This window comes from Microcaecilia unicolor, chromosome 4, assembly GCF_901765095.1.
Source record: "Microcaecilia unicolor chromosome 4, aMicUni1.1, whole genome shotgun sequence".
Taxonomy (NCBI): domain Eukaryota; kingdom Metazoa; phylum Chordata; class Amphibia; order Gymnophiona; family Siphonopidae; genus Microcaecilia; species Microcaecilia unicolor.
The window spans coordinates 244,877,135-244,902,015 of NC_044034.1; the positions used below are offsets into that span (position 1 = coordinate 244,877,135).

The 24,881-nt window shown below is 44.9% G+C and overlaps 1 protein-coding gene across 1 annotated transcript in view; it reads left to right on the top strand.

Annotated features, from left to right (window-relative positions):
• The first annotated feature begins 1,632 nt into the window (after positions 1-1,632).
• Positions 1,633-24,881, top strand: part of ABCC4 (ATP binding cassette subfamily C member 4) — a 520,751-nt gene continuing 497,502 nt past the window's right edge. Inside the window, exon 1 of the mRNA XM_030201377.1 lies at positions 1,633-1,794. Within this exon, the coding sequence (XP_030057237.1) occupies positions 1,721-1,794 (74 nt within the window). The 5' untranslated portion in view covers positions 1,633-1,720. The remainder of the gene's footprint in view (positions 1,795-24,881) is intronic.

The following is a 24,881-nucleotide window of genomic DNA, read 5'->3' on the forward strand; positions in this document are numbered from 1 at the left end:
TGGGATCTTGCCAGGTACTTGTAACCTGGATTGGCCACTGTTGGAAACAAAATGCTGGGCTTTATTGACCTTCAGTCTGTCCTTGTTTGGCAACACTTATGTATTAAGGAGAGAGAGAGAGAGAGAAGGCATGGGTAGAAGAACAGCAAGGATAGAAAAAGGGGAATTAATCAAAGGAAAAAACGTAGAAACATACATGGAGGTGGAAAAGCATTCAACTATCCACTGGTGAAGGAAAAAGACAAATCAGAGAAAGCTGAAAATGGAAAAAAAATAGAAATGAAGATGAAGATACCAGGGTGACAGATGAAAGATGAGAACGGAGAGCAAGAAGGATAAAGGCGTTTTTGAAATTATTATTATTAGCATTTGAAATAATTCTAATTAGGAAGACACAGAGAGACACTGGACAATAAAACCATGCCAGAGACACGTGTTAAGATAGTTTTGTCTGATAGATACCACGTAAGTGTAAATGTCATGAGACCTAGTTCAAAGATTCAGAACCTGGACATACATCTCACTTAGGGCCCTGTTTACTAAGCTGTGCTAGAGGCACATTGGTGTTTTTAGCGCGCTCTAACCATATAGAAACCCATAATATTCCTGTGTGTGTCTACACGGTTAGCACACTAATTTTTAGCATACGCTAAAAACGCTAGCACACCCTAATAAACAGGGCTCTTAATGTGACACACATTGACCAGCTAGATTTTGTCATTGCATAATTAATTCTCATTTATAAGGGACATATGAAACACCATAAACCATTGGAAGTAGACCCTAAACATTTTGTGTTAAACAGAGAAAGTACTTTTCTTAGATATAAAATGATAAAGTATTTATTTTTAGTAGATTATAAAACTTTTATAATGTAAAATTGCCATGGGAAGGCTCTGCTCCACCCCACCTCAAATTTGCAAATCAAAAATCTGGTGGTCCTTACATGATTCTTCTGCAAGGACCAAAGCACTGGAAGCTAAAGACAAAAAAACAAAACCAAAAACCCCTAACCTAGGCTGCCTTATTTACGTGAGCCCATATTTCCCTCCACAGCCTAGGTTCTCGGGTGTCAGGTTCTTTCTTGTGTCAGGAAGGGACGACTGTCCTTGTTCTGGAAAAAAAAGTGCTAGGGTTAGTATAAGGTCAGAACTGTTTTTATCTTCTGGCAGAGTACTGAAGATTCTGGCACAACTGCACAGGGAACCTTAATTGTCTCTACATAATCTATTTTGCACAAATGTCACAATAATAATAAAAAAAGGCAGCCAGCATCATAACCACTCTTTTTGTGTATGCAGTGCGACACGTGGAGATACCTAGACTCTAAACACTCTGGAGACTGAACCGCAGCGCCACCAACCGAGAAACCGAAACGCAAAAGAACACGGTCCAGCGACGAAGTTTCCAGACCCTAAGCGCCCCCAGCTCAGTAGAAGGCCAGGGCCTGGGATCAAAGCCTGTTTTTTTTTTTTTTACTAGTATAGTGACGCCCTATAAAACATGCGGGGCGGGGATTCCTTGCCTTAATAGGCACGTTAGGGGGCGTGGCCTGGCGGTCTTAGCCGATACCCTTCACGCAGTCTGCTAGAGGTTAGAGAGCTGATTGGCAAGGCTGGGGGGGTCGGGGACGGTGTTGTGTGTGGTAGGGCTTTGCTTGTTAACTTCTAAGGAGTCGCGGCCGGATTCTAATTGTATTACTTAATAAAGTTATTACAGCATGGAGCCCGTGCGGAAGGTGGAGAAGCAGAACCCCATGCAGACCGCCAACTTTTGTTCCAAGTTATTTTTCTGGTGAGTATCTTGCATCTTCGTCTCCTGGCTGAAGAAGGAGGACGTGTCCAGCCGAGTCACCTCCACCTGCTGCTAGCCTGAGCACATGCCTGCATGTGACGGTCATTTCAGTTCGTTAACACGTGTGATGTTTTTTAAAGGGATCCGTGTATTAGCAGATTTAGCCTTGGCTCTAATATTGCGTTGTTACATTTTCTGTTTCTAGTCGTACTGTTGTGAATGTCTAGCCTGGCAGAGTTCTGCTGTTAGGAGGTGAGGGAGAATTGTCTAGCGGATGTTTTGGTAGCTGTCATCGCATACCCGGTTGCGTTCACAAGTTATGCTGGTAGTTTGGGAGTGTGGTTTCCGCTTTTCTTTCTTGCGTTTTTCATAAAGGCATCTAACTCGCTTCGCTTTGCAAGCATGTTTATACAGATGTGCGAAAAACAGCATTTGTTTCAGGTTAGTACGCTGTGATCTAGTGGGTTTACTGGATAGGAAGGAAGAATACAAAGAAAGGGGTCAGTACAATCTGTTAATATTTCATACGTGCTAAGAAAGTTGCTTTAATCTTTAAACTGATACCTTATGATGAGTCTGTGCCAAAGATAAATTATTCATCAGTTTCCGAATAACACAGTCATTTCCTGAGGGTTACTGTTTGTGTTTGAGGCAATGAATAGAATAGATGGAGTGTCTGAACCAAGAGGCATTAACTTCCCAAAATGATGGAGGGGTCTGCTAAGCTCGACACCCCTGGTGGACACGGTGATGGAGTTTGCGCAAAATGTTGTGTGCTTTGCTCAGGGCCGTGCCTAGGGTCTCTGGCGCCCCCCTGCAGACTATCAGTTGGCGCCCCCCCCCCCCCGTGAAAATGATCACGCCCCCCCCCATGAAAATGATCGCTCACCACTTGCCACACTGAAAGGAATTGTCAGCAATATTCTTAGAAACTAATTGCTATACATTGCAAAATAAGATAGCAGATGTAAATTCTCAAAGTGGACATATTCCAAACGCTAAAATGAAAATAAAATAATTTTTTTCTACCTTTGTTGTCTGGTGACTTTCTTTTTTCAATCATGCTGGTCCAGTATCTGATTCTGCTGCTATATGTCCTCTTAACTCCATTTCCAGGGCTTCCTTTCCATTTATTTCTTTACTTTTCTCCTTTCTTCTTCATTTCTTGCTCTATATCCATTTCCAGCAATTTCTCCTCTCTCCCTGGGTCCTGCCCTCCCAGCCATGTCCATTCTTGTCCCTCTCTGCCCTTCCCTCCTCCATCCATACCCAGCAATCCTCCTCTCTCCCCTCCCCTCCATTTCCAGCAATTTGTCCTCTCCCTGGGCCCCCATGTCCATCCTTGTCCCTCTCTGCCCTTCCCTCCTCCATCCATAGCCAGCAATCCTCTCTCCCCTCCCCTTCCCTTCCAGCAATTTGTCCTCTCCCTGGGCCCTGCCCTCCCATCCATGCCTCTCTGCCCTTCCCTCCGCACCCTGGGGCCTTTAAATCTTTTACTTCCGGTCGCAGCAGCGTCAGTGAAAGCGGAGCGCTGCCGACGTCTCCCTTCCCTTTGCGCTCTTGGTTCCCTCAGTGTCCGCCTTCTTCTGACGTCAGTCCCTTCTGCCCATCCGAGTCCCCCTCACCCCATCTGGCTCCCACCCAGTCCCTTCTGCTATCCAAGTGCCCCCCACCCTCACCCCATCTGTCTCCCACCCAGTCCCTTCTGCCCATCCGAGTCCCCCTCACCCCATCTGTCTCCCACCCAGTCCCTTCTGCCCATCCGAGTCCCCCTCACCCCATCTGTCTCCCACCCAGTCCCTTCTGCTATCCAAGTGCCCCCCACCCTCACCCCATCTGTCTCCCACCCAGTCCCTTCTGCCCATCCGAGTCCCCCTCACCCCATCTGGCTCCCACCCAGTCCCTTCTGCTATCCGAGTCCTCCCCCACCTTCACGGTCACCCCATCTGGCCCCCACCCTCACCCTGCCTCGTCTTCTCCCTCCCTGCCACCCGTCTTTAAAAAGAAATTGCCGATGCGATAGCGAGCGCAGCACTCGTGTGGAAGTAAAAGAAGCGAATCCGATCATCTCATTGGGCCTTCCTTCACTGTCCCGCCCTAGAGGAAATAGGAAGTTGCGTCAGAGGAGGGCGGGACAGTGAGGGAAGGCCCAATGAGATGATCGGATCCGCTTCCTTTACTTCCACACGAGGTGCTGCGCTCGCTATCGCGTCGGCAAATAAATTTAAAGGGCTGGTGCGGGGGCGGGGGGGGGTGCCAGGATGAAGAGCAGCGGGAGCGGCGGCACCCCCCTTTCTGGTGACACCCGGGGCGACCAAAAGATTTAAAGGCCTCGGCGGGGCGAGGGTAAGCACCGCGGCGGCGCCCTCCAGAGGTGGGCGCCCCCCTGCGGCGCTTACCTCGCTTACCGCATCGGCACGGCCCTGGCTTTGCTTAAGCACTTTACAGAATAGGCGTCTGTTCCAGACAGAGCTGGTAAAAGCGGAGCTGTGCAGTGTGTTGTGTAACATCACCTAAGGTGCCTCAAAGCCAGGATAGCGATTAACGCGTAGATTAGAATCTGAAAGCTTTGAAAATGATCCGAGCCCTGGCATATAAAATAAATGAACCAACATGAAAATTAAATTCATTGTTTTCAGTTTTGTCTTATTTCTAAATCGCCTTTCTGTAATGTAGCAGCATAATAAAATAATATAAAACCAATTGGAGTATACAGCTTATAAAACATACCTGAATAGGGATGTGCGTCTGTATATATGTTTGCCCCTCTTACATAGCTTTTTTTAAAAATTGTGAATATGGAGAACTATTAATGAATATACGTTTGTTGTATGTTTTTTTTTAATGCACAATGCCACTTATGCAAACCATGATGGAGCCCCACACTTTGCGTTTTCTGGTTTGTTCTGATCATCTAAAGCAGTGATGGCGAACCTTTCAGAGACTGAGTGCCCAAATAGCAACCCAAAATCTAATTATTTATCGCAAAGAGCCATTCCCCTCCCCCTCGTCCCCCCTCCACCCCACCCCCCCCCCCCCCGAGTTCCAGGGGGAGGAACCAGAATGCTGCTCATTCAGTGACTCTCTCCTATCAGCATTTTCCTACTACTGTGGTAGCCAATCTTTGTGCCCCACAAACGGAACGTTGTTTTATTTAATCCTGCAGTGCTGTCATAGTGATACTGGTGGAAGGCAGGCTCTCTGTCTTCCAGGATAAGCAGGCCCACATCACCTTGGATCAGTGGGTCCTGGAGGTGGTCAAGAAGGGGTACTCTTTGGAGTTAGCCCGTCCAGTTCTTGATGCCTTCATGTCCTCCCCATGCGACTCGGCCCTTAAGTGGCAGGCTGTTGCTCTTATCTTCAGCACTTGTGTGCCCTCAGAATGATGGAGTCTGTTTCACTGGCAGAGTGTGGTCTGGGTTGGTACTCCATCTATTTATTGGCCCCAAAGAAAGAAGGCTCCTTCTGGGACTTCAATAGGGTAAACCTTTGCCTAAGGGTTAAACACTTTTGGATGGAGACCCTGGACCTCATGGCCGCTTATCTTTGTATCCCCATTGTGGATCATCGCAGGAAAGTTTTGTGCTTCTGTGTGCAGTGGCAGCATTTTCTCTTCTGGGCTTGCCTTTTGTCTTGTTACGGCACCATGCACATGAGGTCCAGGGTCTCCATCCAAAAGTGTTTAACCCTTAGGCAAAGGTTTACCCTATTGATGTCCCAGATGTGCCAGAAGTAGCCTTCTTTCTTTGGGGCCAAGAAATAGGTGAGAAGGTGCAGGCTCACCCTTACCTGGATGACTGGCTGGTTCGAGCAGATTTGGCAGCAGAAGCCATCCAGGCCACTGCTCTCAGGTTATTTCCTTTCTGGAGTCTCTGGGCTGTCTTGTGAGTCAGCCCAAGAGCCATTTGGTTCCCTCTCAGGTGCTGGATTACCTGGGGGGCTGTAGGTCAGGGATTTGCTTTCAGCTCCATGAGGGTCAAGGTGGCAGCACTATCCAATTCCAGAGGAAGGTGCAGGGGACCTCTCTGATTTTGCATAGAGAGGTAGCACACTTCCTCAGGGGGATGGCAAATGTGCGGCCTGCACTTCATCCTTCCTTTCCTCCATGAGACCTCAGTTTAGTGCTCTGGGGTCTGTTTGAGGCCCCATTCAAGCCTCTGCGCTTGGCGTTCATCGAGGACCTCACTCTTAAAACCGTGATTTTGGTGGCTGATGCCTGTGCTCGGAGGGTCTCGGAGCTCCAGACTTTGTCATGTCGGGTACCTTATCTTTCCTTTTCAGAGGATTCATTGTCTTTGCAGATGGTTCTTGGCTTTCAAGACATGCATTGTGAGGTGGATTAAGGGAGCTATTGTGCTGCTGATATCTGCAGGAATCGACCAGTGCTTCAGGGGTTCAAGGCCCACTCTACCAAGGCTCAGGCCACTTCATGGGTGGAGGCCCGAGTGGTGTCCCCTGAGGAGAGTTGTCGGACGGTGATGTGGTCTTTGCTGCATTCCTTTGTGGAGTCATTCAGAGGGCTTTGTCTTCCTTCATCTTTAGTACATCTCGTTTGTTCAGAACAGTGATGCTAAGATAGAAGAAATTCTCTCGCTTGATTTTTCTTTTCTTTAGTCAGCGACACTGTTCTGAAATCTCACCCTTGGAAGACCTTTGCCTGGGGTTCTGGGTGTGCTCTGTTCATTCAGTTTCTCGAACATATTTTGATTTGGCAGTCAGACATGGTATTCCCCTGGTGTATATAGGGTAGCGAGTGCCACTCTGGTGTGTTTGCTCATTTGTTGATCATTGTGGCTGCACTGGCCAAATGGGCATGATTGCGTTTAAAAAGGGGCCTTCTGCTGCTTGGGCAGGTACGTACTGAAATCTTCCAGGGGGCAGCACAGCTATACTGGTGATGTCACTGGTAGAATTAAATCTTTTCTCTACCTCCACCTGCTTGTAGGAAGAGAGCATCCATTTGTTCAGAATACTGTTGCTGACAAAAGAATATTTAGGTGAGACATAATTTCTCCTTTGATAAGGCAAAGGGTACTGCGAGCATGTTTTAACCGTTGTATTGATTAAATATAACTTTACTAACCTGGGTTTTTTTTTGTTACTAGCTTTATTCTGCCGTCATCTACTATGTTACTATGTATTATGTATGTTAACTGTAGTTGTTTTGTTGGACAGTTAAGAAATGAAAGTATATACAGTATGCATTCTGCAGGTCTTCACTGTCTCTTATCTCTATGTACACCCTTGTAACCTCTATTCACCTGCAAGTCTCTTACCTATATGCCTCTTTTCCATCATCAACTTCTGATGCCATGCTTTCCATATGGTGCCCCGTATATGCCTGGATTAGGCTTTCAAAGCTGGTGCTTTGTATGCCATCTCTGATCTTATTCAGACCCAGTCTAAAATCCCACATCTGTCCAATAAGTGCTTTGGCTGTCTTAGGTACGCTGTAAGCACCATGGAGCAGGGCCTGGCTCTTATTCGCATTTGTACTAGGGCTGTACTGAATATTTTTGTATTTGATTTGATTTGGCCCTGAATATCCTATTCGTATATGACCGAATAGCAATTTTTAAATTTGAATATGAATAATTCAGGGCTGTACTGTGCTAAATCCTACTGTAATAAACTTGATTTCTGATTTCACATTGCTTCATTAATCATTTATGTTAAAGCTCGGTGCCCATTATTCATCTTCACATTTGGCCAAATAATATTTTTCTTTCATTATTCATATTTGGCTGAACAGTAAAATATGCTATTCGGTACAGCTCTAAATTTGTATAGCACTGGAGGGGTGTACAGTGGGTTTCCAGTGCCTGAGAACTATTGTTTTATATATGTCTCCCTTCAACACACAACACTTTGCAACCTGAGCTTTTTTTTTTTTTGTGTGTGCGTTTTTGACATTCCAACTTCTCTTAAGCCCCCACAGACTGGTGCCCTAGGGCCAGGCCCCTCCACAACCCCATCCCGTTCAGTAGGCCATTGTAGCTATGTGCATGTTTAAGTAGGTGCTGTACAAGTAGTAATAATATTTGTTTACGATATATGTATACTGCCTTTCAAAAACAAGTCAAAGCAGTTTACAACTACTTTAAACTTTTTTAACTTTATAGTTAATTTACTAAAAATAAAAGCTGCACTTAATTTATCAAACACATTTCTTATTATCAGCAAATCACTAATTAATGATAAATACTTTGATTACTCTCCTTAATGTTTAAAGTCTCAGAATTCTCAATATGTGACTTCAGCTTATACTGCAGAAAAACAATTCTCAAAGTTACCGTCGCAAAGAGCATTGTCGTGACACAAAAATTTGTCCTGAGCAACTGAATAACAGTTCTACTGCTGCACTGCTGGGAAGTGCTACATTGAACTTGATAAAAGCTTTTGCCATTTTTGGAAATGCAAGCAAGCTGTTTGTGGAAATGTTTGAACAGCTTTTCTTAGTGAGATCCATTCTATTTATTACAGACTCTGGTAATATAGCACTCGTAGTTTCTCTTGACCTATCAGCTGTATTTGACTTAGTAGATTACGCTTCTCTTGATACAACTCTCTGAGATTGGCCTGGGTGGCAGAGTCTTTGAATGGTTCTCTTCATATCTGGCTAACTGATATTTTACTGTTTTTACTTCTACTCAAACTTCTAGTTTGTGGAGTCCCCCAAGGTGGTTCTGTCCTTTCCTCACAGCTGTTTAATATTTTTCTCGGCCCTTTGGCAGTATTGGCTTAGGATTTTAACATCCGGGCGTTTTATTATGCTAAATATTATATATTTTTCCCACTTCACCTGATTTAAAGCCATTGCAAGCCTGTTAGCTCTCTGGATGGCGCAGTTCTCATAATCTTGTTTCTGAATCCTGAGAAAACCATAACTTACTACTACTACTAATTTCTATAGTGCTACTAGATGTACGCAGCTCTGGCCACATTATATGCAGGTACTTTTTCTGTCCCTAGAGGGCTCACAATCTAAGTTTTTGTAACTGGGGCAAAGGTACAAAGTGACTGGCCAAGGTCACAAGGAGCTGCAGTGGGAATTGAACCCAGGTTGCCAGGATCAAAGCCCGCTGCACTAACCATTAGGCTACTCCTCCACTCATTGGGTGTCTTGCTATCATCCTAAGACTGCTTTGGTTCCAATATTGTTTGATATCCCAATCCCACTCACAAATTTTTTTTCTGCTACCTGGGAATCATTTTTTACTTTCTCACCTTTTGGGACCAAATTTCTCATCTATTAAAAAACTTAGCTCTCTTACCTTGTGCAAAATACAGTCAATTTTTAATCTTCTTTCTACACTATCTCTTCTTACTCTCGTTCATGCTGTTCTTATTTCAAGAATGGATTTTTGTAATATAGTCTATGCCAGTCTGGCTATAAGTCAATTATATCACCTCCAACACTTCTGAATATTGCTGCTGTCTTCCTTAGCAGAGTTCAAAAATTTAATCATTACTCCCCTTTTACATGCCTTACATTGATTACCTGTCCATTATCGTGTCAAGTTTTAATCTTTGTCTTTAAGGCTTATCATTTGAACACCCCAGCATACCTTTCAAACATGGTCATTCCATACACTCTAGCTCATGCCCCGAGATCTGTTGAGTGTCACTGACTGGTTCCACCAGCACCTAGAAAAGCAATTTATGAATCCACAAGAAACTCTGTGTTTTCTTTTTGGCTATGGAATGCTCTCCCACCCTGTATTCATTCAGAATAATCTTTTTTGACATGTAGGTCCCATCTTAAAAACCTATTACTATGAACTAGCTTATAATCAGTCAGCTTACTGATTGCTGATTGGTGTCCAGGTCGCTTGGGAATTGAGCAGCTGCCCTTTTTATGCCTTTTCTTATGTGGAGAGCTGGACCTGGAACCTCAGTGGAGTACTTGATTGGGATTGGGATGGCAAGAGGTGTTCCATTTCTCCCTCTGAGGCCATTATCTTCACTCTTGAGGAGCATATTCTCCTGGTGCAGCCATCAGTAAGCATTGTTTGGCCCCTCCCTAGTGGTGGTACATGATGACGCCCATGTGATGTTGCTCCAGCAAAGCAAGTAGTTGAGGCTGAAGCAGCAATGGAAGCAACTTCTGTTTCAGCATTTGGATGCTCAAAGAAGAGTGACTAAAATGATAAAGGAGATGGAACTCCTTTCGTATGAGGAAAGGCTAAAGAGGTTAGGGCTCTTCAGCTTGGAAAAGAGACGGTTGAGGGGAGATGTAATCCATAACCTGAATTGTAACATATTGTATTTCCACCAATCATAATGTATTGTAAGCCACACTGAGCCCGCAAAAAGGTGGGAAAATGTGGGATACAAATGCAATAAATAATAATAATAATAAGGTATGATTGAGGTCTACAAAATCCTGAGTGGTGTAGAACGAGTAGAAGTAAATCCTATTTTTTTTTTTTTTTTTTTTTACGTGTTCCAAAAGTACAAAGACTAGGGGACACTCGAGGAAGTTACGTGGAAATACTTTTAAAACAAATAGGAGGAAATATTTTTTCACTCAATAGTTGAGCTGTGGAACTCTTTGCCGGAGGAGGTGGTAACAGCAGTTAGCGTATCTGGGTTTAAAAAAGGTTTGGACAAGCTCCTGGAGGAAAAGTCCATAATCTGCTGTTGAAGCAGACATGGTAGGCAACTGCTTGCCTTGGGATTTGTGGTGTGGAGTGTTACCATGATTTGGGTTTCAGCCAGATATTTGTGACCTGGCTTGGCCACTGTTTGGAAAACAGGATACCGGGTTAGATGGACCATTGGTCTGACCCAGTATAGCTAATCTTATGTTCTTACGATGTATGTAGACTGGATCTGAAGCAGGAGGAGACATCTGCCTTACCCTCTGATGGGCCAGAGGAGGTTTAAAGAAAGCTGTTCTACAGACCTTTAAGTCCACAGGGCTAGGAGAAACACCCTCACAACATCCTTGGGTTTTCACATTTGAAACCATATGATATACGCTTTTTTTTGGGGGGGGGGGGGGGCAGAGCAATGCAGAAACTGCTAAATTGGAAAATTTGGTGCAGTAGGTTTTGTCTTTGAAAGCTGCAGTTACTGTTCTGGAGAACAAAGTAGATAATCGATGAAAGAAGGTGCCAAAAACTGGAATTGGATGAGAGATATTGAGGCATATTTTCAAAGCACTTTGGGAGGCTAAGTGCTTTGAAAATGAGCCTCATAGTGAACTTGCACAGGAAGGTGGAAAATCTGAACAATATGGTCAGGAAGTGTAATTTATGCCTGATCAGTTTTCCTAAAGTCTGTTCTGAGGCAGCTTAAGATTTATTTTAAAAATATCTTCTGGAAATTAGAAAAAGGTACCTGAACTATTTTTCTCCAAGATTTGTCTTAAGGCACAAGATGGGCCTCAAGTACAGTAGTCTGAGCTATCCCTACACAGTCCTGATTTAATTGATTTTTGAACAGGTCTGAGGCAGACATTAAAACACCAGCTTACTCTTTTTGTTCAGTTTCCATTAGATTCAGAGAGCAAAATAGTTTAAATAACTGTCTACGTAATGTGTTTATACATTTAAGTTCCCTGTCTCGTATATTATTGAAACAAAAATAAAGCAGTTTCTTCTTTTATGTTCTAGTATGCTGCAAATGAGAGATTCATTTTTGCTCTAATATCCATGCAATTGAGTTGTAACATTCCAAGGTCTGAGATGTTTTGCAATGTTGCCTAGATTGCGGTGATACCCTCTGCTTATGGAATTTAGATTCTTGCAATATTCATAATGGTGTAGGGTTTGTTCTATGGTACTGAACTGCCATTTTTACTATTTTTTCCCCTTTTAGTTGATTTTTGAGCTCCAAATTGATAAACGTCTCCGCCAATATTGTGGGTTACTCCTATGTCTCTGCAATAATTCTCTTTAGCTAGATGGTTCATTGACAGAGGTAACCCAAACAAATAGCCTTGCTTAACCTATGATAGCAGATTGAATTGTTGAAAACCTAAAGCATGGGTATAGTTTTAGGTAGGGGAGAGAATAAGGGCTAGTGGTGTGAAGCAAGAAAGGGAGTTGCTGGATGGGGGGGGGGGGGGGGGGGGAGCAGAGAAGAGATTTTGAATACACTTTCCCCGAAAGCCCTTTCAGCTAAGCCCCTCCATCCTGTGACTAGAAGCCTTCCCATTGGCTGAATCCTATTACAGCCTGTGCACTACAAGAGGGGAGAATGGAGAACTGTAGTGGGCTTAAACTCTGAAAAATATCCACATACTTAGCCATCCTTCTGGCTTTGAGACAGGTAATTTATAAATAGAATCCTTAAAAAAAAATCCAGGCAGTTGACAGTCCTAACCTCCTGGATCCTGAGCACATCTGACAGAGCCCCCCCCCCCCTCCAAAGTGCCTAGTTTGCCTATGCCTTAATATCTGACTCTGGGTGTGATTAAATAGGATAATCTTTATATTTTAATAAAGCTCCAGCATAGAGTTATAAGAACCAAAGGCAGGACTGTAGCGATTTTATTTACTTCTTATAACATTTATCCAAAAAAGTGTATGCTAGCACTGCTACTTTAAGTTTCTGTGTTGGACAAAACTCATTATCTGCTCTTTTCCCCTTTGACAGTGTCCAATGTAAAACCACTAGTTCTACTTCCAGCTTATATTGAGAGTTTCCTGTTACACAAAGTCATGATTATTATCTGGCAAGCACAGTTCCATCACACTGGGGCATCTTAGGCACAGGAAAAATACTGCCGAGCTAAAGAAACTGTGCCAAGATCAGAGAAACTTACAAATAGCCAGGAGCGGCATTCTTCCTGAGTGTTCTGGAAACAAAGATAGAGCCAGAAAGATACTTAATACAGAAAACTAACATACTTATTAGAAAAATGTAAGTTATACAGAAACGTATTGCAGTAATAGAAGGGCTAGGAAGGAACAGGGGATACAGCACCACTACAGAAGGAACACCCTTACCCCATAAAAATATCTGTCTGCACATGTTAACATACCTGCATAAATTAAGTCATGTTTTCCTTTCATCAGGGTAGGAAGCAGAAGTAGTTTTATTATATTTAGTATAGAATCATCATCTCCCTTCTTCCATATGCACAATCCTTTAAACTTAAAGGGCCAGCCTTTTTCAATAGTGAAATATAGAGCCATGATACTTACATTTCAACTTTAATATACCACTAAGCCACTAACAGATTTAAGCTGTTCACAAAGAAAATTTGGGAAGGGGTAGGAGACCTAGGTTACAACAGTATAATGAAATAAAATCATAACAGACAGTATCGATATTGTAGTAAAAAGAAAGTGGTGACAAAGACACTATGAGGGATAGTATAAAAGTTTAGATATTAGCCAAGAAATATTGTTGGAAGCTGTAAAGCAGGTTAGCACCAACTGACAACCAAAAAATTAATCAGGGAAAGCCTAGCCAAAATAGTAGGTTTTCAGAGCTGACCTAAATTTCTTATGAAAGTTTCTAGATCAGGGGTTCTCAACCCAGTCTTCAGGACACACCCAGCGATATCTACCATGATTATGCATGAAATAAATTGCATATAGTCATGGGTGCCAACTCTGTAGCTGCTTGTTCGATATTGGGGGTGCTCAATCTCCTTTATCTTGACCAGGAAGCATTAATCATTCATCTAGCACCCCCCAATCATTTTGAAAAGTTGGCTCCTATGCATGCCCTCCCTGCACTGTATGCAAATCTTATGTATATTCCATTACAGATATTCTGAAAACCTGACTGGCTGGGTGTGTCCCGAGCACCGGGTTGAAAACCACTGAAAGCTATTCCAAACGATGGGGACTAGTATGCTAAAGCAGGAACCCTTAGTGATATCTACACATCTGAGAGATGGAATAACCAGAAGACTGTGTTGTGAGGAACCAAGGGAGTGAGTGGGTAAAAATGGTATAAGTAGAGTGAACAAGAAGGAAGGCTGTTCAGAACAGAGAACTTGATGGGAAATGACAAGTATATGGATAGAATTTGAAAAGAAATTGGAAGCCAATATTCTTTGACCAAGAAGAGAGGGACATGGTCATATTTCCTAGTTTCAAAGAGCAGTTTGAAGTTTTCTGAATTAGCTGAAGCCTTCTGACATGGGAGAGTTTTAAACCCTAAAGCAGCGAGTTAACAATAATCCGAGCATGAGAGCACCAAGGAATAGAGGAGAAGATGCAAGGTTCCACAGTCCGAAAGTGAATGAATGTTACACAACTATTTCAGGATGGAGGATTTCTTCACGGGATTAGGTATGTGTGAAGTCAGATACCTATCTAAAGTGATACCTAGAACTTTAACAGAATCAGTTAATGATGTTCACATTCCATTCCACAGCAGCAGCAGATAAAGATCAGGAGCGAGAGAAGAGCCTCATGTACCAGGAAATGCGGTCCGAGACCAAAAAAAGTGGCAGAAAGATACAGAAATATTTCCCTTTGTTTTGAGTGTGACAGGTTGATTAAAAAAAAACAAAACACACACACACTTGGATAAGTTGCCTATACATGTTATATCTTTGGGACAATGCAAGCTGGCGAGTGTTAGCAGTAAAGTTGAGAGGCTACGAACATACTCCACCTGCCCTGATTTGAAGTGAGGCTCATTCCTGTCCTGCTATGCACAAAACTAAGCTATTTGGAGAAATTGCCCCAAGGGAATATAAATGAGAGAGATGGAGAGATTTAAAACCATTGCTTGATAGCCAGTTTGCAACTTTCTCTAGATTTAAGGAAATACTAGAGAAGAAATTAGTGGTGATGGCATCAAAAGGATTTAATAACAGGATGTCATCAGCATAAATGAAAAAAGTAAAACCCCAATGACTGGATTAACAGTGCCAGCTGAGCTGGGAAGATATTGAAACAAAAGGGTTTCTAGATCAGGGGTTCTCAACCCAGTCTTCAGGACACACCCAGCGATATCTACCATGATTATGCATGAAATAAATTGCATATAGTCATGGGTGCCAACTCTGTAGCTAGTCCTGAGGTACCCCACGTCTGGGCCCAATCCATTTCTGCCCAGTATGACCTGTGTACATTAGAAATTATGTTCCAGATAAGTACTGTGGTTTCATGGTTCCATTCCAAAAATAGAAAAGTCTGGATTTCTCTAGAGAAGTGTTGTTTGGTCATGAGCCCACACTAGTACAGAGACAAAAGGCTACAAAGCCCAACATGCTCAGAGAGACCAGAGAGCACCACCAGAAAGAAAAGCTAGAACACGCAAATGGGCCGCAAGGCCGAACTGGAACTCACACGTAACAGATTCCAAACATATGACCGCAAGGCTGAACTGGAACCCAAACAAACAAGGGGAAAAGGAACAGAGCAAAGTCCCTGAAGGGAGTACTAACTAGGCTACGCGCACTGCGCAAAACACAGTCGCCAACGAAAAGTCACAAGACCAAACACACAGGTACTAACAGTAACAACAGCAAGAAAAGGTAAAAAGGAAACCACACAGAGGCAGCTCAGGGCTGTGCCACACTGCTTAAACAGAAGAGCAGCCCAAACAGGATTCAAACAACAGATTCAGCAAGTATAGGGTTAAAGGGAAAGCACAGAGGCAGCTCAGGGCTGTGCCACCCAGCTCAAATGGAAGAGCAGCCCAAACAGGATTCAAACAACAGATACAGCAAGTAAAGGGTTAAAGGGAAAGCACAGAGAGAGAGAACTCATACTGTGCCACACACACAGACAATGGAGAATCACAAGATAAGCTCACAGCTGAGGGAATTAATGCTAGAGCTGTCCTTTGCAAGCAGAGTTAGGGTTAAATAGGATCTGGCATCTGACATCATCTGCCTCAGATGTCTGCCCAATCCCTGACATAGCCAATCAGGACCAATACCCTATTGCTACCATGCTTATCCCAGTAGGATCATAACAAGAAGAAAGGAATGATTCACCAGATCAAATGCAACAGAGTTTAGCAGAACATTTTTATCCTTTTTCTAGATTAATCCCAACAATCCACAAGTGCCTGAATGAAAGCCAGTTTGTCTAAAGTGCAAGGCATTGATTTTATCCAAGCTCTTCAATCACTACAGAGAGACACAGTAGATTGGAAATTGGCCTGAAGTTAAACGTAACTGTGAGATCTGCTTTCTGGTTCTTCAACTTAGGGTGAATAAGGAAAAATTAGTTAATTACCTGATAATTTTCTTTCCTTTAGTTCCAAAAGATCAGTCCAGACAAATGGGTTTTGATCATCTGCCAGCAGGTGGAGATAAAGAACTCTGAGTTGTGCCTCATAAGCTCCTGCACTTAGCAACCAGGCCAGTATTTGATAACAAAGCAATGAGAGAAGGGGATATAATTTGGACACAGCGCGAACCACCCGAGGGTTAGAATCAGGGGTCTCCCACTGAGCAGCAATAAGCTCCTACATAGCCTCATGAATATGGAGAGATACAGGAGGTCTCTTAGTACCTGATATAATAGATGGAGCAGGACCAGAGGACTGAGAAGCAGGGGAAGAAGTGTTTAAAACCTCCATAGATTTTATGATCAACAGAGGCAACTCTGCTGTCAAAAATAGCCTAGCTACAGTAGGATTATCACCCCCGTCTGCCTCTGAAATGTATGAGTCGGGGGCATCAGCAGAACTAGGACAGACAGAATACACAGATAAAACCTCCTCTGAGTCCTGAGGAGGAACATTTAAGTTTTTATTTCTTAGGAAGCTGCTGCTCAAAAGCAACATGAAGGGAGGAAGCAGCTTGAGCTGACTTTAATAAAAAGGCCCGATGTAATAAAAGAACAAATTCAGTTGAAAATGGCAGGGCAGAGTCTTCTACCCTGCAAAACCAACATCCCTGGACATGGTAGCAGGCAAGGAACCCGCTGACAAAATGGCAGGAGACTGGGTACTGATGGCCAAAGTAGGCAAAAGCGGCATGTCCAGAGAGGTAAAGCAAAGTGTGCAGAAACCGGTAGCCGAGCTTACCCCCGCAGCAAAGCTCACAGAAAACAGCCTGTCTCGTGACCTCCAAGGCGCTGAAGCCCCACAATCTTCCCACAGCACAAGCGCTCTCAAAAAGCAGTGGCTGGTTTTTTTTTTTTTTTTTTTAAGATAGAGGCTGGAGAAAAAGAGAAGGGAAGACTGAGATGGATAGAAAGTGGCAACAGGGAAGCAAGGAGGGACCTAGACTACTAGGTTTACTCTGAGGCACAGGATATTCTCAACCCCAAACTCAACTGAACCTGCAAGCAGAACAGGAGGGCACACAGAAGTCACAGTGCATAGGAACTGCTATCCCGCCTGCTGAAAATAGAGAACTCTAATGAGTTGTGCCTTATAAGCTCCTGTGCAAGCCAGTATTCTTTATATTCTCTATCTCCACCTGCTGGAGGATGGTTGCAACCTATTTGTCTGGACTGATCCTTGGGACATAATGAAATGGCTTGCTTTCCTATTAGAGGAAAGATGCCATCTGAAGGTAGAGGTGACTGTGGTATGGCTGGCAGGGGAGTAAGGAACAGACCAGAAATTCCAGGATAAGGATTGTTTGGAAACGCACCTTGTAAAAAAAAGGTTCCCCCCTCCCTCCTGACAGTGCATGTGGTCATGTGACTACTAGCAAGTTTTTAGAAGCAGTAATAGAAAGTAAGGCTTATTTGATTAGCAACAGCCTGCAGCCTGTGAGGGAGGGACAACTAGTACTTTTTTACTTAAGGATTCTTTGCCTCTTCCAAGATTATTTTTACTTTTTTGTTTTTAGCTTTTGCCAGTTCTGTTGGAAGTCTTTTTTTATTTTTTTTTTTAACACCGATCTGGGTATGCAGTTTTATAGCATGGTGCATTTGAAATACACTTTGAAGCAGGGGCGTATCTGGACTCGGGCGGTAGGGGGGGCCAGAGCCAGAGGGAGGGGGCACATTTTAGCCCCCCCCCCCGGCGCCACCGATTCCCCCCCCCGCCATTTCCGGCCCCCCCCCTCGCCACCAATGACACCCTCCCCCGCTGCTGTCACTTACCTTTGCTGGCGGGGGACCCCAACCCCCCGCCAGCCGAGGTCCTCTCTTCCATGCAGGCTGCGCCGCTGCAAGTTGCAACGCTTCCTGTTCTTCTGAGTCTGACGTCCTGCACGTACAGCGCGCAGGACATCAGACTGAATTCCAAATTCTGAGTCTGACGTTCTGCACGTTGTACGTGCAGGACGTCAGACTCAGAAGAACAGGAAGCGTTGAAACTTGCATCCTGCACGGAAGAGAGGACTTCGGCTGGCGGGGGCTTGGGGTCCCCCGCCAGCAAAGATCGGCGACGGGTTGGTGGCGGGCGGGCGGGAGGGGGAGGTGGAGAGGGTCTATGGTAGGGGGGTCCAGGGCGAAATCTGCGGGGGCCCAGGCCCCTATGGCCCCACGCAGATACGCCCCTGCTTTGAAGCACATACTCTGATCTGCTTTGAATCAAGGTAGTGTGGGTGTACATATACTACAATGCACACACTTTTAATGCAAGTGCTTTCAAGTGTTGTAAGCAGCTTTTGGAGACACTTTTTAATGTAGGATATGTTTGATCTGTACACATCTGTTCATGCACTTTTAAATGTTATTTATTAGACACTTTGGATATTCATTATGTATTTATAGGTTATTTTTTAATAATTGAGATGTTTTTATTGATATATATTTTTATTGCTGTATGTTAGTTACTGTGCAAGCTACTTGTATTATCAATCACTATTTGTTATTGTTATGTGGTATTTACACTAACTGTATTCTACAATACTTAAGCCCCTGTGGCAGCCCTTGTCGGTCAAAACTTGTCCAAGTCGGGCACAGTTTTTAACCCCTCTACTTATGTTGCTAATAAAAGTTTTTGACTTTACTTCTGGACTTTTTGGTCTTTTTCCCAGTCTGCTCCTGACCCCTTGTGTCTTTCTTGGTTTATGTGAGATAATATTCCCTCTTTGGCACAGAGATTAAAGATTTATATATCCCTGCAAGTGGAACTTTGTCTAGTATTTATGGGGACATACGCAATAAACAAGGAGGGAAATCAGAACGTCAGACTCGCAGAAACAGAACGAAGCCTTGCGCCGGAAGAAGAGGACCTCGGCTGATGGTCCCCCGCCAGCAAAGGTAGCTGACGGTGGCGGCGGTGGGACGGGGGGTCCAGGGCCAAATCTACGGGGGCCCAGGCCCCCGTGGCCCCACATAGCTACGCCACTGGTAAGAACTGTGCCTATTGTAACATGGAGTCTGTACCCAGTAACCTCAGAGGCAAGGGGAGGGCCAGATCTCAGCACTGCTGAGAAGCAAATCTGTAAACTCAAACAGGGGAAAACAAAAGGAAAATGACTTTTACAGCAGCCTAAGTGAGAAGCCTGTAAGAGACTTGGGAAGGTTCTTGCTCTGAGGAAAGAGCCTAAAAGAGAGAGAGAGAGAGCTCTGTGAGAGAACTAGGAAAACCTGGGGGAAAAGATCTTCAGGGAAGCGAGTACCCCCGGGGGGGGGGGGGGGGGGGCCAGGGAAGAGAGAGAGAGATTTAAAAAAAAAAAAAAAAAAAAACCTTGATGGAACCACAGTGGAACCAAGAAAGGTCCGCTCTCGGAAAAGCTGCTAGCACATGGCATGCAAGACACAGACTGAGCCTGGTGCTCAACTGCTCAACCTGTGGGACCAAAGAAAGAGGGCTGGCCTTAGCTCAGAGCTAACAACCAATAGCAACAAGCTTACAAGGAGCCAGTCATCACAGGACACTGCAACCAAAGTTGCTGTGGAATTGGGCTATTTCCCACTCCTTCCTGTGGGATTTTTTGAAAGCTTGTGGGTTGCTTCTTTTTTGGCTATTTTGTCATGGGTTGGACGATTTTTCATGGCCGTGGGTCTGCTGCTCTTTACTGCTCGCCTTCAGAGGACCAATAGGAGGCGCGATCAGGCCTTCTTTAAAATGCTGCCTGCGTGCGCCTCTCTCTCTCTCTGACGTGGCCTGCAGTGATTAATCAATCTCTCTCTCTCTCTGACGTGGCCTGCAGCGGCCTTTGATCAGAGGTGACTGTGAAACCAGAGGCGGGAGACAGACATCTGCCATGGATTGTGTTGGCTCTGGTGGCAGGTCCCCTCCTGATCTGCTCCCTTGAGTCAGAGAGCAGATCATCAGGAGAGAGGGAGCTACGGCCGCAGTGCATTTTGTCTAGCAAAAAAGGTGCCGGTACTCAAATGCTAGGCCGCTCTTCAGGAGTGGGGTAATCACTGAGGGACCCACCCCATAATAGCCAGGTCCCCTGTAACCAGTCACAGAATCAGTGACAAGGCAGAATTGATGTGTAGAGCCTGAGCTCTTTCATTAAAACTTGGGGTCCATGGGTCAATTTTAGCAGACAATGGAAAAGGTGCCGGTACTCAGTACCCCTAAGTACCCCCTCAAAAAAAGCCCTGCACGGCCGCCACCAGAGAGGAGGAGGCAGAAAGTGCATTGAGTGAGTCAGGTTGGGAGGAGGGGGAGGGAGCCCAGCTATGAGCTGCTTTTATGATACTGCCCTGAACTGAGGAAGGGGGTTTTGGCTTCCAAAACCTATTAAAAAAATGTATTGTTAGTAGACTATCACCTTATTTTCCATCTTTTGTTTTATTTTTATTTATTAACATGACTACCAAACTACTCTATCCTAAATTTAAAAGTAAAATTCTTTTCTTCCTTTATCTTTCCTCTGTCTTCTCTTAACTCTTTTGTTGGGGTTTTCTATCCATTTGTCATTTTCTCTCTTCTTCTGTCTTCAGTTCTTCCATTACATTTATCTCCAACATTGATCTTTTTTCTTTCAGCTTTCTCCCATTTATTTTTCTGCCTCTGTCCAGATTTTATCAATTTTTTTTTACTATCCAGTCTTCTAGTTATAGCTTTAAATCCACCATCTGCTTCTCTCTCTCTCTCTCCTTTGTCCACCCAGGTATCATCTCTCTCCTCCCCTCTCCCAGCACCCCAGCTGCTTCTTCAGTTTCCAGGAAACAGCAGCAGCAAAAAAGTGGTAGGGCTGCAGCCATCATGCATGCCGCTGCTGGCTTTTTCAGTTCTACCCCCCTCCAAAACAAGAAGTTCAGGTCAGAGGGAGCTGTCCTGGCAGAGCCAGAGGCTGCAGTCCCTCAGCAGTATTCTGTTTTGAGCTGGTCTGGAAAAGCAGCAGCGACCGCAGGGGTGGCAGCTGGAGGGAGGTTGTGCTTGGGCCTGGGGAGGCTTACTTCACTAACATGCCAATGATCAGAAGCAAACGCGGGCACTAGACACTATTAGCGCCTGTGTTTGCTCCTGCCCCATGATCAGAACTTGCCTGCTGTGACCGTAAGTAGCATGCAAATGCATGCTAAACATTGCATTAACTATTCCCAATGCTCAGTGGGCAGCCCGCCAAACCCTACACCAGCTCAGAGCTTGCGTTAGGGTTTGCAGAGCATTGGGGAGGAATCTGTATGCTAGTAGTCGTCCTCATTCCACCCCGGATAGAAAGACCGGACCCCCCCCTCCCGGACAGAAGAGAGAGCTGGAGGTTTGGTGGTCTAGTACCCCCTGAACCTCCCCCCCCCCCGTACCTTGAAATAACAGAGGAGGGAGTAGCATTCCCTCCTCCTTTCAGCGGTGCCTTGCCCATTGCATCCTGGGAAGATTGTGCCTTGGGCGCTTGCTGTTAGCTTCGATCATAGGGGCGTTATTTCCCTGCGCTTTTCCGGCACTCATTTTACAGCGCTATTTGGAACTGTGGGAAAATTGATCATCGGGGCCTAAGCCTCTTACACTGGGGGGACGTAGGAGAGCCAGGACTGGGGGGAGGGGGCAACTGGGAGAGCAGAAGCAAGCAAGCTACTGATGGAGATGCTGTTGGCTTGCTGCTGTGGCACTCTGCTGCTTGTCTGGGCTGGGCCAGTGAGGATACACTCTCTCCAGTCATACTCAGAGTAGAGAGAAAAGATGGAAGGCTGCCAGAGCCAGTCCTGGAGAGCAGGACCATTGCCTTTCCCACTTGCTGTGCTAGGCTCATATGTACATGCCAGTGCTGCAGTCCACATCCATCTGTCGGTAGTGGAGAGCAGAGAGAAGAGCCTGCCCTCAGTGATTTGCTTGCCTTGCTGTGTCAGCCCATGCAGTGAGTTAAGTTCAGGTGGATGAAAAGGACACACATGTCATCATCTTATCTGTGCAGTTGAAGGCAGCAGTGAGCTGGATGCAGGAAAGGGGTGGAGGGTGTGAGATGTTGCGCTGGCTGTAGGGAAAGATGCAGGAAAAGGAGACAAGGTGAAATGCTGGACAAGGCGGGGGAGAAAGAGATCTGAGCAGAGATGGAGGGAGGGGGAGGAAGATATGATGCAGCTACGTTGGGGGTCTGCATATAAGTGACCTTTGACTACTGCAACCTACTCCTCACTGGCCTCCCACTTAGCCACCTATCCCCCCTTCAGTCCATCCAGAACTCTGCCGCACGTCTTATCTTCCGCCTTGACCGATATACTCATATCACCCCTCTCCGCAAGTCACTTCACTTGCTTCCGATCAGATACCGCATACAGTTCAAGCTTCTCCTACTAACCTACAAATGCACTCGATCTGCAGCCCCTCCTTACCTCTCTACCCTCATCTCCCCTTACGTCCCTACCCGTAACCTCCGCTCTCAAGACAAATCCCTCCTTTCAGTACCCTTCTCCACCACCGCCAACTCTAGGCTCCGCCCTTTCTGCCTTGCCTCACCCCATGCTTAGAACAAACTCCCTGAGCCCATACGCCAGGCCCCCTCCCTGCCCATCTTCAAATCATTGCTCAAAGCCCACCTCTTCAATGTCGCTTTCGGCACCTAATCACAACACCTCTACTCAGGAAATCTAGACTACCCCAACTTGACATTTCGTCCTATAGATTGTAAGCTCTTCTGAGCAGGGACCGTCCTTAGTTATTAATTTGTACAGCGCTGTGTAACCCTAGTAGCGCTCTAGAAATGTTAAGTAGTAGTAGTAAGTGACCTTTGAATTAGAACATTGGGTTGAGCCAGGGTGCTAAAAATCCTATGCAATCCAATGTGGTGTGTTGTGAAAACCTGTCATTTCTTGCTGTAGAGCTAGTCTTATGATGAACCACAAGATTTTGCAGCTTATTGCACAATTCTGGTCTCATGGCAGCAGGGGGTGATGATCATTTCAGTTTGTCTCCTGCTATTGGTTGGGGGGTGGGGGTGGCAGGTAATTAAGGCCACTGAGGATGGCTAGAACACAGCCTGTGGCAAGGAACTGTGGGAAAGACCAGAAGAAAGTAAGAAAGGGGCCTGGGGCTAACAGTAAAAGAAGAGAAGGAAGTGAGAATGGAGTCAGATCAGAGGAGGGAGGGGATGACAAGGGAGAAAGAATGGAGAGAGGAAGAGTTGAAAAGGAGGGGGGGGGTAGCAGAGGTAGGGAAGAAAGGAGGAAAAGGACGTCAGCATAGAAGGGTGGATGAGGCAAGAAGGGGGGCAGGTTGGAGGTCAGGAGGGGATGAGATGGGGATTAACATGGAGGGAAAGAGGGAGCAGGTGAGGAGGGGTGAGGAAAAGTTCACTTGGGAAAAGGGAAGGGAGGGATAAGACTGGAGGGAGAAGTAGAGAGTATGAAGGATAAGGGACATGGGAAAGGGTTGAGAGGCAAAGTAAAATACAGCAGAGTGGAAGAGAGGCAAATGGGCTCAGGTTTGTAATAGGGGTGAGAGAGCATGAAAATGAACTGGAGAAGTGAAAGACGAAAGCTGGATGCCAGGTGGGGTTGAGTGACATGACATACAAGGAGCTGGGGTTAGAGAAGAGGATGAGACTTAGAGGAAGGCCATTGAGTGTTAGGGTGGGGGTGAGTCCAGAGAGCAATTTGGGCAATAAGAAGTACTTGAAAGACAGGGTTGGGAAAATGGGAACATAGAGATAGAGAAAGGGCATTGTGAAGGCTGGAGAGAATGGTGGGAGTGGAAGATAGAGAACTGGTTGATGAGAGTTAAAAACAGAGAGACAGGACTGAAGGGAGGAACATTACTACTACTACGACCACTTATCATTTCTATAGCGCTACAAGACGTACGCAGCGCTGTACACTTGAAAGAAGTATGTAAAGAGAATAAGAATGCTTCAGGTGAGGGTTGAACTCACAACCTTGGCATGTCTCTCCCTTATAAGAACCACACGCTGACCGATTGCGCCACTGAAGGTATACAATCTAGCAATGAATAGAGAGCCAGAGAAGGGAGAAATGAAGAAAAAAAAAAGAAAATGGAAAATCTGTGTTGGGCAGATATAGAAAAGACAGGAGGAGAGAGAATAAATGGAAAAGAAAGGAGATAACGATTTTAGAAGATCAACAAGAGGAAGGTGCCAATATTAGACTTAGTGCATCATGTGGCGTCTATGATGAACCATATTGACAATTTATTTTAAGCACACACATATAAAAGCAAAGAGCAGGATGGTGGGGGTTGGGGGTGTAATTCTAACTGCCCCAGGTTCAGAAAAAGCTGGTCCTGGCTCTCTTTTGTACTATGGCTTCCTGCTCCTGTTCTACTGTTCAAATCTCTGCAAGGGTTCGTTTGCACATGCATAAAAATGGACAAACAGATGGGCCCGCCCCAGAGCTGCTTATTGCTCTAATAAAACATATCTAAAACAAAAGTTTAGAAAAAATAATTTTGTATGATCTTGTTTCTCATGTTTGCGTTGACTCATTGTATAACATTTTTGGGTAAAATGCCATATTAAGGGCTCAGCATAAAATAGACTGTAGAAATTAAAAAGGAAAAGTAGGTACCGTAGCATTCAAGAACTTGGAGTGCATGTACTAACATGCAAAGAGTTTTGCAAATGGGGCTTCACACGCTAAACCTCAGTAGCGTTTTAAAATGCAGGGGTGGAGAGGGCCAAGCATAGAGGGAGAAGCAGAGTTGTTATGACTGCTCTAGTTATTAAACTTAATTCAGCAGAAATTAGAGTAACTAATGATGTATTTTTAGTTTCATTTTGAGCGAATGCTCCCTTGTCTTTAGAGCTTTGCTTTGTATTTTTGGTACTCGGGACTCTTTATCACCCTCACTTGTTTTTAAAAGAGCACTGAAAGTTAGTCTCAAGTGTTATTGTTATC